General features: G+C 46.9%; 1 protein-coding gene across 2 annotated transcripts in view; it reads left to right on the top strand.

The window, feature by feature from the left end:
* The window catches only part of MTF1 (metal regulatory transcription factor 1), a 42960-nt gene extending 29132 nt beyond the window's left edge, over positions 1-13828 (top strand). The window contains exons 8-11 of one of the 2 annotated variants that reach the window (XM_024738897.1): positions 1637-1736; positions 2467-3062; positions 6696-6756; positions 8125-13828. In XM_024738897.1, the coding sequence (XP_024594665.1) occupies positions 1637-1736; positions 2467-3062; positions 6696-6756; positions 8125-8552 (1185 nt within the window). In that variant the 3' untranslated portion in view covers positions 8553-13828. Of the gene's footprint in view, positions 1-1636; positions 1737-2466; positions 3063-6692; positions 6757-8124 lie in introns of both variants that reach the window. The other variant, XM_024738896.1, reaches the window with a different exon arrangement.
* Positions 13829-13984: the final 156 nt, after the last annotated feature.

Here is a 13984-nt window from a genome sequence, read left to right as displayed (position 1 = left end):
TCAAGTGGGCAGTTCATCTCAGAGGCCCTCTAGATTGGTGGACAGCTCCACTCGCCGTGCTTCCGCCCAGCCCCAAAGAGATCCTTCCCCCTCCCAGAAGCAAAGCTGATGCAAAATGTCCTTAAAGCTCAGGCTGGCACCAGGTCAGAGTCTAGCCTGAAGACAGGTTTTGTGCGGTCTGTACCGTGCTTTGAAATTGTTTCCGTTGCTTGTTTTCAATTATAAATCAGTAGGTTTCATGTAAAAGTCCAGGTTTTGAACTGGCCGCGAGCTCTGGTGGCCCCGTGTGTGTGGCCCGTGGCCGCCCTCAGCTGAGCCCGCAAGTGTGGCCGAGGCTTTGCCACAGCCCCTGCCCTCTGCTTCACTTCTTTCTGTTGCTCCCTGGGCTCTTGAACGTGGTCGCCTTTGCCACCCTTGCGGCACAAAATGCGAAGTGGTGGTGGGCTGCAGAGAAAAGAATTGCTGTTTTCCCCCTTCCCTTAGCTGAAGGTAAGCCTGGAGGTGGTGCCTGTCAGCAGTCAGGCCCTCGGGTCACTAGGTGCTCTCTTTTGTTTTCTCATGTCTTACTTTTTCATAAATGCCTCTGACCTTTTCTTAGTTGTAAGTTACAAAGAAACTTGCAGTGACAAACAGTAGTGAGTCTAAGGCCATGGCTATTGTCTGTCATTGTAAGTTTCCTTATATTGTTTGATTCACTACCATGTGTACATATTAGAATAGCATAGACATTGTGTAGTATCCTTGGAAGATATTCACAATATGTTATTATTGTGTTATTATTATGTTATTACATGAGAAAAGCAAGTTCCAAGTAATAAAAGTTATACAACCCCATTTTTATGTAGAATTTGGTCTTTTAGAGCAGGGGTTAACAAAATTTTTGTAAAGCGCCAGATATTTTCGGCTTTGCGGCCCATACATCCCCTGTCACAACTCCTCAAATCTGCCACTGCAGTGCAAAAGCAACCTAGACAATCCAGAAAGGAACAGAAAGTACCTGTTCCAATACAACTTTATTTACAGAAACAGACGTTCAGCCAGCAAGTCAGTTTGCCGACTCCTGCTTTAGAGTGTTTGAGGACCCAGATCTTCAGCATCTGAGGCTTAGGGAAATAAATGTCACCTTGGGAAAGGAGAAGTTAGAAACAAGAAGCATATCCAGAGATCATTCTCGTAATTTAGTTTTTTTTTTAAATAGATTTTTTTATTTATTTATTTTTGGCTGTGTTGGGTCTTTGTTGCTGTGCGCAGGCTTTCTCTAGTTGCGGCAAGCGGGGGCTACTCTTCGTTGCGGTGCGCGGGCTTCTCATTGCGGTGGCTTCTCCTTGCAGAGCACGGACTATAGGTGCGCAAGCTTCAGTAGTTGTGGCACACAGTCTCAGTAGTTGTGGCGCACGGGTTCTAGAGCGCAGGCTCAGTAGTTGTGGCGCACAGGCTTAGTTGCTCCGCGGCATGTGGGATCTTCCTGGACCAGGGCTCGAACCCATGTCCCCTGCATTGGCAGTCGGATTCTTAACCACTGCGCCACCAGGGAAGCCCCAGAGATTATTCTAGTTCTGCTGCTCTGTGTGCTCTCGTGGTGAAGACCTGCTTTCGGATGGCGAGCCTTACACCTTTGTCTCTGTCTCTGACACAGGGCCAGAACACTTTCAGCACACTTTCACCAGCAATCATCTTTGAACCAATGTTCCAGAAGTCAGATGATCCAGCAATTCAGGAAGATCCTCAACAGACAGGTTTGTTATACAGACTCTCTTCCTGCCCAAATCTCTGCACTGGGAATGGGAATTCACACTTGTTGACACAGTGTAGATGTCAAGCACAGTGAAATATTTCAGTTCCTTTAATGAAGTGTACTTTCAGTGAGGGGTCAGAAAAGGATGGGCTTTTCAGTTCAATTCCATCTTTTTTTCCCCTACTTCCCTCATCAAGGGTTTACTTGAGGATCTACTTTTCCTGGACCCTCAAAAGAAGAGGGTCCCCTTTTCCAAAAGCTCTTGTTGGCTTTAAAAAGTGAGAGGAGTTGTGAGCTCTTTCTCCTGATGTGACACCTCCGTTCATGAGTGGGCAGGATCCACAAACCAAACTTCAGATGTGTAGATCAGATTGTGTTTGAATGAAAATCTGTCGGTGAAGCTTCACTTTCAGTAGTCAGAAAGTGTGTTCACTGATCATATGCCAAGAAAAGGATGTCTAAGCTCTTTTCCAGAAAAGCTGTAGGACACATTTTTTTACGGTTAGACCGATACTAGGTCTTCACGTTTAGAAAGTGAGGTTGATCGTGAAGCCTGGTGCTTTGAGCAGAGGGGTTGTTAAATGAAAAGCAGAAAGCCAGCCTGCCAGCCTTGGAGGAATCAACTGTAACAGACTTCAGCTGTCTTTGGTGTAGCCCATAATGACTGTGTTTTTGTGGCTCATATAAGTCTTGGAATATGTATATATATTTCTATTTCTTTTTCTTGCCAGCTGCCTTGATTGAAAACTTTAATGGTGATGCAGAGTCAGTCAGTGATGTTCCGCCATCCACAAGACATTCAGCATCTTTATCTCTTCCACTTATACTGCAGCCTGGCATCTCCGAGCCACCCCAGCCTCTACTACCAGCCTCAGCACCGTCTGCTCCTCTGCCTGCTCCCTCCCTAGGAACTGGTTCCCAGCAAGCTGCATTTGGCAACCCCCCTGCTCTCTTACAACCTCCAGAAGTGCCTGTTCCCCACAGCACACAGTTCGCTGCTAATCATCAAGAGTTTCTTCCGCACCCCCAGGCACCGCAGCCCATCGTGCCGGGACTTTCTGTTGTCGCTGGGGCTTTGGCGTCAGCAGCGGCAGTGGCGTCAGCCATGGCAGCACCGCCTCAACCACAGAGTACTACTGAGCCCCTGCCGGCCATGGTCCAGACTCTGCCCCTGGATGCCAACTCCGTCCTGACTAGTAATCCCACTATAACCATCACCCCGACTCCCAGCACGGCTCTCCTGCAGCCCAGCCTCGTCATGGGAGAACAGAACTTACAGTGGATACTGAATGGTGCCACCAGCTCACCACACACCCAAGAACAAATTGTAAGTATTATGTGGAAATGGATCCCGTGGGGTGAAGTGTATTTCCATGGGTGACATGTTCAGAGGCTTTTACTTCAAAAAGGAAAATGGCTGTCACATCCACCCTGAAACATGTCATTCTAACACTTAGTCATTTCCCCATAATCAAGTATAAACCCAGGAATGCTGCAGTCAGTACCTGCAGTGGAGGGGTCGGGGCAGAGAAACAGCCTTCAAGTTTACCTGGATATTTCAGCTGTGGTCTAATCCTGTCAGCTAGGACAGGGGAGCCTGAGAACATTTCAGGAAAGCGGGTTTTTATCCAAGGCAGAGTCCAGACTGGGATGAGGGACTGATGTGACCCCATCAGATGGAAGCAGACAGCAGTAGCCAAGTCAGAGAAGTGATCTGTGCTCCCGGAGCACACCGTAGTGCCATTTTCTACCAAAGTGTTGGTCTTGATGACTAAGGAAATGACTTGGTCGTTCAATTGAATATATTTTGAGGGCCTGCTATTTATCAGATACCACACAGGATACTCTTGGGGATATGGAAAAGTGAAAAAACCACGATCTCTTTTTCATAAAAACCTATATTCTAGTTAAAAAGGCTAAAATGCCTAAAAGAAAGTTAACACTACCAGTAGGTAAAGTGTCAAATAAAAATAATGGTAATAAAAAATAACAATAGCTGTAATTTATTGGGCCCTTACTAATGTGTATAGGCTTAGTGCGCTAACTAAGCACTTTTTAAAATCGGGGGTCTAACGTGCCAGTCATTACCTTAGGTACCTTATTTTTAGATTATGGTTCTTTTAGGTTTTATTGAACAGGTAGGACAGAGAATTTCCATACACTTCCTGCTCCCTGCCCCCGCCAGCCTAGTTTTCCCTTTTACTAACATCTTGCATCAGTGTGGTACATTTGTTATAATTGGTGAATTAATATCGATGCATTACTATTAACTAAAGCTCATAGCTTACCTTAGGGTTCACTCTTGGTATAGTATGGTTCTGTGGGTTTTGACAAATGCATGATGTCATATATCTACCATTACAGTATCCAGAATAGCTTCACCACCCTAAAAATCTCCTCTGCTTCACTTCTTCATCCCATCTCCCTCTCCCCCTCTCCCTAAGCAGCCACTGATCTTTTTATTGTCTCTATATGTCTGTATCTCTAGATGTCACTCACCATGCTAAGTACTTTTTAATGATTTAATCACCACAGGCCTAGGAAGTAGGTAATGATTTTACCAGTGCAGAGCTGAGGCCCAGAGAAGTTAATTGACTAGCCCAAGGTCACACAGCTTACAAGTGGCACAGCTTACAGACAGACCATTCCCAGAGCCCATGCTCTTGACTGCTACATCGTGCTGCCAGATGAGGGGTTTAGAGACTAAAGGCTTGTTAGTTGGGCATACAGGTCAGGTGAGCCTTGAAGTATGAGTAGGATTTAGATGGATAAAAGGATATACTAAGTGGGAGAAAGTCTGGGTGGATGTATGATGCAATCAAACAAACTGGAAAGGTAGGTTAGAGCTAAATAGTGAGTACTCAAATTCCATAAATGGGGTGGGTGCCAACCACCTCTGCAGGCAGCCTAGTTCCAGTCTCAGGTGGCCAGAGTCACTGGAAGGGTCTTTTCGGCATTATGACCCAATCAATCTGCCTCCATGTATTTGGGTTTTCTGGTTGGTACTGTTGTTTTCATTATTCAAAATTATTTTCAGGGACTTCCCCGGCGGTCCAGTGGTGAAGACTCCATGCTTCCGCTGCAGGGGGCGCGGGTTCAGTCCCTGGTCGGGGAGCTAAGATCCCGCATGCTGTGCGGCGAGGCCAAAAAAAAACGAAAGAAAATTATTTTCATTATTTTTATTGTTCATATATTTGCTGATGGCTATGTACAGAAAGTGATCGTACTTTCTCATTTATGATAGTGGTATTTTTTTCTTTTTTCTTCCAGTTTTATTGAGATATAATTGACATACAGCAGTGTATAAGTTTAAGGTGTACAGCACAATGACACAAGTTTTGTGAGCACCCATCATCTCATACAGACACAGAATTAAAGAAATAGAAAAAAATGTGTGCGTGTGATGAGAACTTTTAGGATTTACTCTTCTAACAACTTTCATATTAACCTACAGCAGTGTTAATCATGTTTATCACATTGCTCATTACATCCCTAGTATTTCTTTATCTTATAACTGGAAATTTGGATCTTTCGACTGCCCTCATCCAATTCCCCCTCTCCCCACCCTACCCCTGCCTCTGCTAACCACATATCTGATCTCTTTTTCAATGAATTTGTTTGTTTGTTTTGAAGTATGATTGACCTACCTCTGTTAGTTCCTGCTACACGACATAGTGATATTTCTGTACATTTCAAAATGATCACCACGTTAAGTCTAGTTACGATATGTCACCCTCCTAAGATTTACATACTTATTGACTGTATTCCCCGCGCTGTACATTTCCTACCCATGACTCATTTATTTTGCAACTGGGTTTTTGCACTTCTTACTCTGCTTCACCTGTTTCCCTCCTCCCCTCTGGCAACCACATGCCTCCATGTAGTTTCTAATCTTCTTTTCCTGGGTCTGCCCTGGGGAACTGCATGGAACAGCTCATTCCTTTTCCACCCAATTCATTTTCATGTATTTAAGCATGGGTCTCATTTCTCCATCATTATTTTATAGTGTCCTCTCCTATAACTTAGCCAGAGGCTTTCACGTTCCTCCTAGACTCATCTTAGAGGCACTTTTTGTTCCTTGAAAGGATGAAAGATAAAGCCCTTCTTAATATAAGACTTGAAGAAAGCAGAAACCCTATAGCCAGTTGAATCGGAAGTGTAATAAAGTGAGGGGTGATTTCTGGGCATGACCCGATAGTCCTACTTGGTAATCATATAAATAGCTAGTGTTTGCTGAATGCTCACGGTGTGCCCTGGGCTCCACACACATCATCTCATTTCATCCTTTTGGGGGCCTTTGGGAGAGTCTTTGGTTGGCGTCCCTGTTTTTACAGATGAGGAAACTGCGACTCTAAGAGGTTAAATTACTTGCGTGACCTCAACAACTAAGTGGCCGAGCTTGGACTTGAATCCATGTGTGACTGAGTCCAGGGCCTACCCTGAGCACGTGACCCATGCAGCTTACAGCACACTGCCCAGGGCCTTCACAGGAGGTCTTCTGCCTGTGAGAGGGAGTCTTAGCCTGTTCTTAGCATGCAGCTTAGTCCTTGAGGGGAAAAAAGAACTTTCCAGTCTCATGGAAGTATTGGGGGCTGGCAGGGAGTGGAGGGCTTAGAGGGGAAGCTAGCCCTGGGGCTCCGTCTGAGAAGACCATCCACGTGAGAAAAGCAACCTTGGAGGAGCCTTTGGGTGCACAGAACCTACTGGATTAGGCAGCTGGGAGACAGCCAAGGAGTAGGGAGAGGACAAAGCCGGCTACATTTTCAGCACTGAATGTCAAACAGTGCAGTGACCTCATGTCAGAGCACAAACAAAAACATCGCTCAGTACAAAAATCCCTGAACACGGAGGGGTTTCTGTCCTCTTGGATGACCATTACAACTGGGGAGGCTTTAGGCCCTTGGAGATCTGCCATATCTGAGTAGCCATAAATGTGATTTTTTTTTTTTTTTTCCAGCAGCAAGCATCTAAAGTTGAGAAGGTGTACTTTACCACGGCAGTACCAGTAGCCAGTAGCACAGGTATGAGATTCTGTGTTAGCTTTAAAAGGATGGCAACTCTCTGGGCCCCTTGAGGCACAGTTAGTTAATTGTTGCTTTGCCCGGGATTCAGACATTTTTTAAATTAAATTGATCACATTTGTATTATTAGAGTATTTAATATTCTTACAACTATTGAAAGTTACTGGACTTATAGCATAAATACCACATTTAACATTCTTTAACTAGTAATGGTTCTTTCCCTTTCAGAGATAGCCTTTAGGGAATTCCCTGGTGGTCCAGTGGTTAGGACTCTGTGCTTCCACTGCAGGGGGCCTGGGATCCATCGCTGGCCGGGGATCTAAGATCCTGCAAGCCACACTGCACGGCCAAAAAAATAAAATAATAAAAAAAACAGATATAGGCTTTAATGTAGCCAGAAAAAAGTCTGCATCACAGTTAATGCTGAAGAGAGCAGCTGTTAATTCACTGGACTCTTCTAATTACAGTAATGAAGAAACAGCATCTGGGTCAGAGACTCTTATAGGGCTAAAGGGTCCTTTCTCTCAAGCTCTTTGTTTTATAGATTAAGAAACTCAGGCCCTGAAAGGTTAAATGAGTCCCCCAAATTCATAAGTGAGTTTGTGGCAAAGCCAAAGCACTGGTTCTTGGGCCTCCTGACTCCCTCCTATTCTGTTCTCTTAGCCCCTTGGTCTCTAGCTCTTCTGAGACACACAAAGCCTGTGTGAATTCAGGGTGTGCATCTGTACAGCACACACACGCAAAAGAGAAGGGATGCGCGTGCGCAAGGCTGGCCGTGTGTCTGAGGCGGGGCTGCGAAGGCGCGCGGGGTGTCCCAAAGGAGGTCGGAGCCTCTGGGGCAGGCGGGACCAAATGGCCCGGTACAGTGTGGAATAGCTGTGCACACAGCAGCTCCCCTTGGGCCAGCCCTGAGGCACAAACGTGCGCAAACACTGCCTGGAGACGCTAGGAGAGGAGGGCGGTGAGCTGGGTGCTCAGAAGTAAGAGTAAGTTCTCCAGAAGAGTTTAGGGAGGAAGAAGAGCCCCTGAGCCCAGAGCTATGAAGAACGTGCAGGAAAAGGGAGGCATCCACCGTGGCTGGCGTGGAGGGTGCCTGCGAGAGGGGCCGGAAATGAAGCTGGAAATACAGGGTGCATCTAGATGGTGTGTGGCTTTTCTGTCTTGGAGGGGATGGGGAGTGTCAGAGCCTTCTTAACTTGAGGAGGAACGTGGTCCAGTTTAAAGCAGAACCAACCCTGGAGCATGGCACGGCATCCACCCTTTCCGTCGTTCCCGCCTCCGTGGTGCTGAGCTAGTCCTACACCCTTCTGTCCTTCTTGCCCTTGCCCTGCGGCTACTTGAAGAGCAGTCTTTCTCGCCCTCTCGCAGGGAGCGCAGTACAGCAGATTGGCCTCAGCGTCCCTGTGATCATCATCAAACAAGAGGAGGCCTGTCAGTGTCAGTGTGCGTGCCGGGACTCCGCCAAGGAGCGGGCGGCCGGCAGGAGGAAGGGCTGTCCTTCCCCTCCCGCTCCAGCGCTGAGCGCCCAGCCTCCTGATGAGCCCAGCCTGAAGCTACCACCGCAGACTTTTTCCCCGCCCCCGATCCCCCTGTCGTCCTCTGCCGCCTCCTCTTCCTGTGAGCGAAGCAGACAAGCAGTGACTCCTTCAGACCCTCAGACAGAAACGTTACGTGCCATGGATATGTCAGAGTTTCTGTCCCTCCAGAACCTGGACACGCCGTCTAATCTGATTCCCATTGAAGCACTACTGCAGGAGGAGGAGGAGATGGGCCTGACCAGCAGCTTCTCCAAGTGAAAGGCCTGGCCGGATGTGCTCACCTCCGGGAACAGAGGCCGAACAGGAGGCAGAAGGTGCGATGCCTACCATCGTGGGGTCAGCAGTGTGAAGGAGGAAGAAATCTACTGTTTGAAATCCTCACCTTTCAGACATAATTTTCTTTATTCATATCCCAGGAGCATCCATTTTTAAGGAACTGATCTTTGGAGAAAAACAGACAAAAACGGAACAAAACAAAAAAAAAAGCTAAGTTATAAATGAACTGTTGGCTGCACTGTATGTCACTTTCGCTTATTGTCATGTGAACTTGGAAATTAAGGTTACTCGTATGCATAAAGATTCTGAATGAAAGGGTGTGGTTTCCATCAATCTGATGCTGCCCATCACTTGCACTGGGGTCTTTGTAGTCCGGGCAGTAGCGTTCAGTGTGTCGGGTGTTGCCGCTCCTGTGTCTTTTGAGTCTGAGGCTGAACCTTGCTTGGAAGGCCAGACCCTCACTCCATCAGAGAGGGAAGTGGCAAAGGCAGGTCAGACAGCCGTGAGCTGCACAGGGATCACGTGAGACGGTTTCATTGTCTGCGCTTGGTGTTGGTGGAGCTCAGGGTGACTATGGCAGGTGTCATCCTGCAGCCCAAAGGGGCAGCTGAAAGCCTGGCCCGAGGCCGTGGGGACGGTCCGCTTCCGCAGGGACCCCAGGCAAGTTGTTGACTGCTCTCTGTCCATGACACATGTGCAGAACAGGCTCTAGTGATGTGATCACAGTCTTTGCCTTCGGGTTCTCTCTTTCTCCGTTGGTTGCCAGGGCTTGCAGATCACAGTGAACTTTTCTCGGGGAACATCCCTGCGTTGTCCTAGAGTGGACATGTGGTTTATGGCCAGTCGCTGGCTGGTGGTCTGCCTTCCTTGAAGGGCATCTTCTTCCTCAGAGCAGAAGAGCTGCATTTTGCCGATCAGAAGGTGCAGCTTTACAGGAGTTCTGTTCAGGTGGCGTGTCATCGGCAGGCCGGGTGTCCTGGTTCCGGGTTCCAGCCAGGCCTTTGGTTGCCCCTCCCATCTCCGCCTCTCACCCCTCTGGATTTTGCATACAGCCTAGTACAGTGCAAAGAAGGATGTGACTTGCTCAGCTTAGTCATATGATTTCTAAACAAAAAACAAAAAAAGAAAAAAAAAAAAACACAAAGCGATGATCTTCTACTCAGGGTAAAACAAAAAAATTCCCCTTCCACCAAAAAGCCTGAAATGTTGCAATAAGTTATCTCATTTGGAATGTTTCATTAAGTTGTATTATAGGAAAAAAATTTTTTTTGATTTGTGTATAGAATTATATCCATCTCTCTGCCTTTGGCTCTGAGTCAGTCATTGCCTCTTAAAATAAAACATAAAATACAATCCATACTAAAATGGAAAGTTTCTCTTAACTGCCTATGTCAGTGTAGTCATGAGTGCTCCCCCCACTCACTGAGCTCAGAAACTAGGCATGGCCCAATGTCAAGACTGGGCCTCTGCCTCCCAAGGGCCCCTTCCCTGCCTTGAGCGAGGGGCAGGGTGCCTCAAACAGGGCTGCCCTTCTGAGTCAACGCTGTCGGGCAGAAAGCAGCCGTAACTTGCCTTCCTTTTGCAGTCCCTAAGGTGGAGAGATCTGTCACTCTCCTGTTCTCTGCGCCATTACTCAGGGCCAGCCAAGACAGTATCCAGAGCAGATCATCTACCTGGGAGCCAGAGGCCCTGCCTTTAACAGGATGTTCAGGGGCAGATTTGGAGAAGAGGGCAGTGGTGGTAAATGTTACTGCCTTGAGGAGAAATGGGCTTATCTACAGGCAGCTGGTGGTTTCTCATTGCAGGAGTCTAGTCACGAGAATCGGGGTTTTTTTGACCCTCTGCACTCTCCTGTCCAAAAGGCTGGTGGGTTCTGGCGGCCACTGGCCTCAGCAGAAGTTGATAAGGCAGGAGGAACCTTCTGTTACCGCAGTGGTTCATCTTCCTGGAAAACCAGCTGCTGAGCATGGGTTGTTCTTGGCCGTCTCCGGGCCTTGCACCCATAGGAAGGTTTGCGGTAGGACCCTGGCTGTTTTCTCCACACCTTCCGAGATAGAGAGCAGCATGTGGGTCCCAAATGACCTCCCCACGTGCCCGTCCTAGGCTCACTTGAGATTCGGTTCCCTGGGAGCTGAGGTGGAAAGCAGGAGCCTAGGGAAGGCCGTCGGAAGTGCCGTGGTTGAAATATTGCTTCCCTCCGGCCAGCCCGGGCTGTGCTTGTGTTGGGGGTCCACCCAGGTCAGTGGCTTTTCTGCTCCAAAGATCAGGGGTGATGAAGAAACTGTGTTTGGGCTGACAGATTTTCCTAGTTGAAGTATCTGCCTTTTGAGGGTACTAGAGATTACAAGGGGGACCATCAGATCCAATCAGCTTTTGAAAACATCAAGAATGTGCTTAAAATGCTAGTGAGTGGTTGTGAAGAGTACGTTTACTCCACAGGATAGGCAGTCTCTCCTTTCCTTCTTCTTCTAGCACTCTTCCCCGCCCCTGTCCCTTCTATCAGCCTGGCCCCTAGTGTCAAGGATCTTGGAGAAGAGAGGGCGCTGGCTAAAGTGGAGCCACAAAGAGCCTTCACAGAGAGTGGTTTTCAAACCCACGAATGAACCTAGGGTGAGGCTAGGGAAGGTGTGCAGACTTCAGGTAAAATCACGCCTTTTTTCTTCCCATGGTAACCTTAATCATTTTCACCCTGTAGATTGAGACTTCCAGCTCCCACTAGCATCTCCAGTTATACTGCCCCTTTACAGAATGCTAGTCAGCCTAGGGAATTGTGGAGTTCACGGGCCTGGCAGGTGGCAGGAAACTTTGGCTGGCACCGCCAAACTGCCTTAGGGAATTTGGTCCTTCCCAGGCAGGTGGGTGAGGCATTGAGGGGAAAGTGGCCCTGCCTTTCCTGGCAGTATGGCCAACTTCGTGGGGGTATCACTAGTTTGATGACAGGAATTGGTGTCATTCATTGAATTCCACCCCTACCCCTCCGCCCTCGCAGAAGGAGATCATGGTACAAAGTCCAGGAGGGGCTTAAGGTGTGAAGGCTTCTCTGGGCAGAAGCAAGGGACTTCTCTTCACCACCTCTGGGAGAGTCAGTAGATTGGAGAGTTTACTTTCAGGGTCAAGGCAGCGGACTGATGGGGATAACGGGTGGGTGGGTTTTCCTGAGAGACTTCGTATAATGTGCTGAATGTGTCCAGAGGGACAAGTTTGCAGAACCTCATATTGGTATATTAAAGAAATAATAAAAAAGCACTTTACGTTATTTTATCTTTAACCCAATTGCTGCAATTTCTTTCGTGTGTGTGTGTATACACACACACACACACACACACACACACACACACATACTTTCCACAAAGTTTTATTTTTTGCTCAGAAAAAAAGTTAAATTGAGGTGTGAAAAGAAAAGCACTTACCTTGGTGCAATATGTGTAGCTTGATGGTTGTTGTCCCATGTGGCCCTGGCCTGGCTGCGTTTTTCCACTCCATCAGCCCTGTGCCGTGAGGCTGTCCATAGGGAAACACTATTATGCATTCTCAGCAACTGCTCAATCTATGCAAGCCTTCCCTGTGTGCCCAAGGGCGCCTCCTCAGGCTCTCTGAAGAACTGCTGCGGGTCCTGTTTTCTGCTGTTGAGGCCCTTTTTCATCACTTCTTCTTGGTCCCTTGCCATCTTTTCCCCCTTCTTCACCATTACAAAGTGATGCCTGAAAGGAAGAAACTGGTTGTTCCTAGGTAGACACCTGGCACCTTCTAGACTTTTATATTTGTAATCACGTTCATTGTCCTTAATCCTAAAGACTTCTCCAGAGTCACTGAAACCATTGATTTGTGGAACTGCAACAGTATTGCTAATGAGTTTACAATTTTCCTATACCACCAATCAGAAATATGTTTGGGGAAGGTTGTGGCAGTCGTGGGTGGGGCCGGAGGGGGGCGGGGACAACATGAGCCATTTCCATACTGCTCCCCCTACCGCCCCTGTTGGCTCTTTAAGCAAAAGCCTCCAGCCCTCATTGAATCCAGTAAACAATTAACAATAAGCTGTTAATAATCTGCTTTATCAACTTTCTTCCTTGACCCTCACTCCCCTCTCCCCCTCCCCATTTTATCTCCAATTCTCAGGCTACTGAAGAACTGAGTTTTAAAATATACTTCAGCCAAAGCAGAAAGATTTCCATAGATCCAATATGCAAATGGTTCTGCTGTGACATAGATCCGAAATTGACCATTCCTAAATATTGGGGAGGGAGAGGCAACAAAACTGAATCATGCGTATTTCTGATTGGTAGTCAGTTTAGCCCGTTTCCTCTGGCATACGTTGGGGGCGAGGCTAGAGAAAGGGTCCCCTGTCTCTTCTCACACCCTTTGGGGAAGCTGATGATCACTGTTTGGGCATTTCTCATTGTTACTCGTGTTCAAGAGAGGGCTTCTCAGTCTGCACTGAGAAATGCAAGTTAAACTGGATCTTTATGTCTGTGTGTACATAGTAAAAGCTTTTTTTACTGGAAGCAAAGTTTAAAACCACACACTGCCCTTTTGGTGGTGTGCCTGCTGGGCCCCAAATTGGGTGATGATGTCGTGTCACTTTCTCAGCTCAATGCAGGTTCTACTTTTTCTTACGGGGAAATTTTTCATAAAACCTTTTTTTTTTTTTTTTTTTCACCAAAACCCAGGGGTGTTTTCTGCAATATTCTTATTATCCTTATACTGGTGCCAAGTCAGAGAGGCCTCTCTTGCCCTTTTCCCCTGTGTCCTCAGGCCTCCCCAGGGCGCTCTTTGACTCAACAGTCTACATCCTTTGTTGTGTTTTGGAGAATGTGCGGGTGGGGAGGGGTCAGAGTTCAAGGTAGCTGTTCTCTTTCCCCGTAAACTCCTAGTCCCTGTTTGGGGAAGGTGGCTGGAAACAGGTTTTTGCTGACTCTCTGGCTCAGATCTTCTGGCCAGGAGAAGCAAGACCCACGAGAGCCTTCTTTTTTTTGACACACACTAGTCATTGGCCAGAGGTCTTGGTTAAATCCCAAATAGTTTTATTTGGATTATGTAAAAGCCTATCAAATTTATTTAAGTGTGAAACATGGGAACAACAGACTTCCACTGAGCGATATGAAAACGTTACAGGTTCAGTACTTCCAAAGGAAGAAACCTCCAAACCCAAAAAAGAATAAATATGAATTTGTATTTTTGAAGAATGTGAAATAATGGTGTTTGCTTAATTGCTCATTTTGTATAAACTTAATATTGTACTTTAAAATATCTGCTAAGAAGTGAAAATTTAACTTTTTGGAATTGAAAAAGCAATATTAAATACTAATGAAATCCTAATTAAATGCTTATTTAAATCTGGTAGTATCTGTGGCATTTCTTCCCAACCCTACCCATGGTTGACAATTTTCAACCACTTCACCCCTCCCCAGCCA

The sequence above is a fragment of the Neophocaena asiaeorientalis genome, unplaced genomic scaffold (genome assembly GCF_003031525.2).
Source record: "Neophocaena asiaeorientalis asiaeorientalis breed wild unplaced genomic scaffold, Neophocaena_asiaeorientalis_V1.1 scaffold106, whole genome shotgun sequence".
NCBI classification, from domain to species: Eukaryota; Metazoa; Chordata; class Mammalia; order Artiodactyla; family Phocoenidae; genus Neophocaena; species Neophocaena asiaeorientalis.
This window is presented reverse-complemented; position numbering and strand designations above follow the sequence as displayed.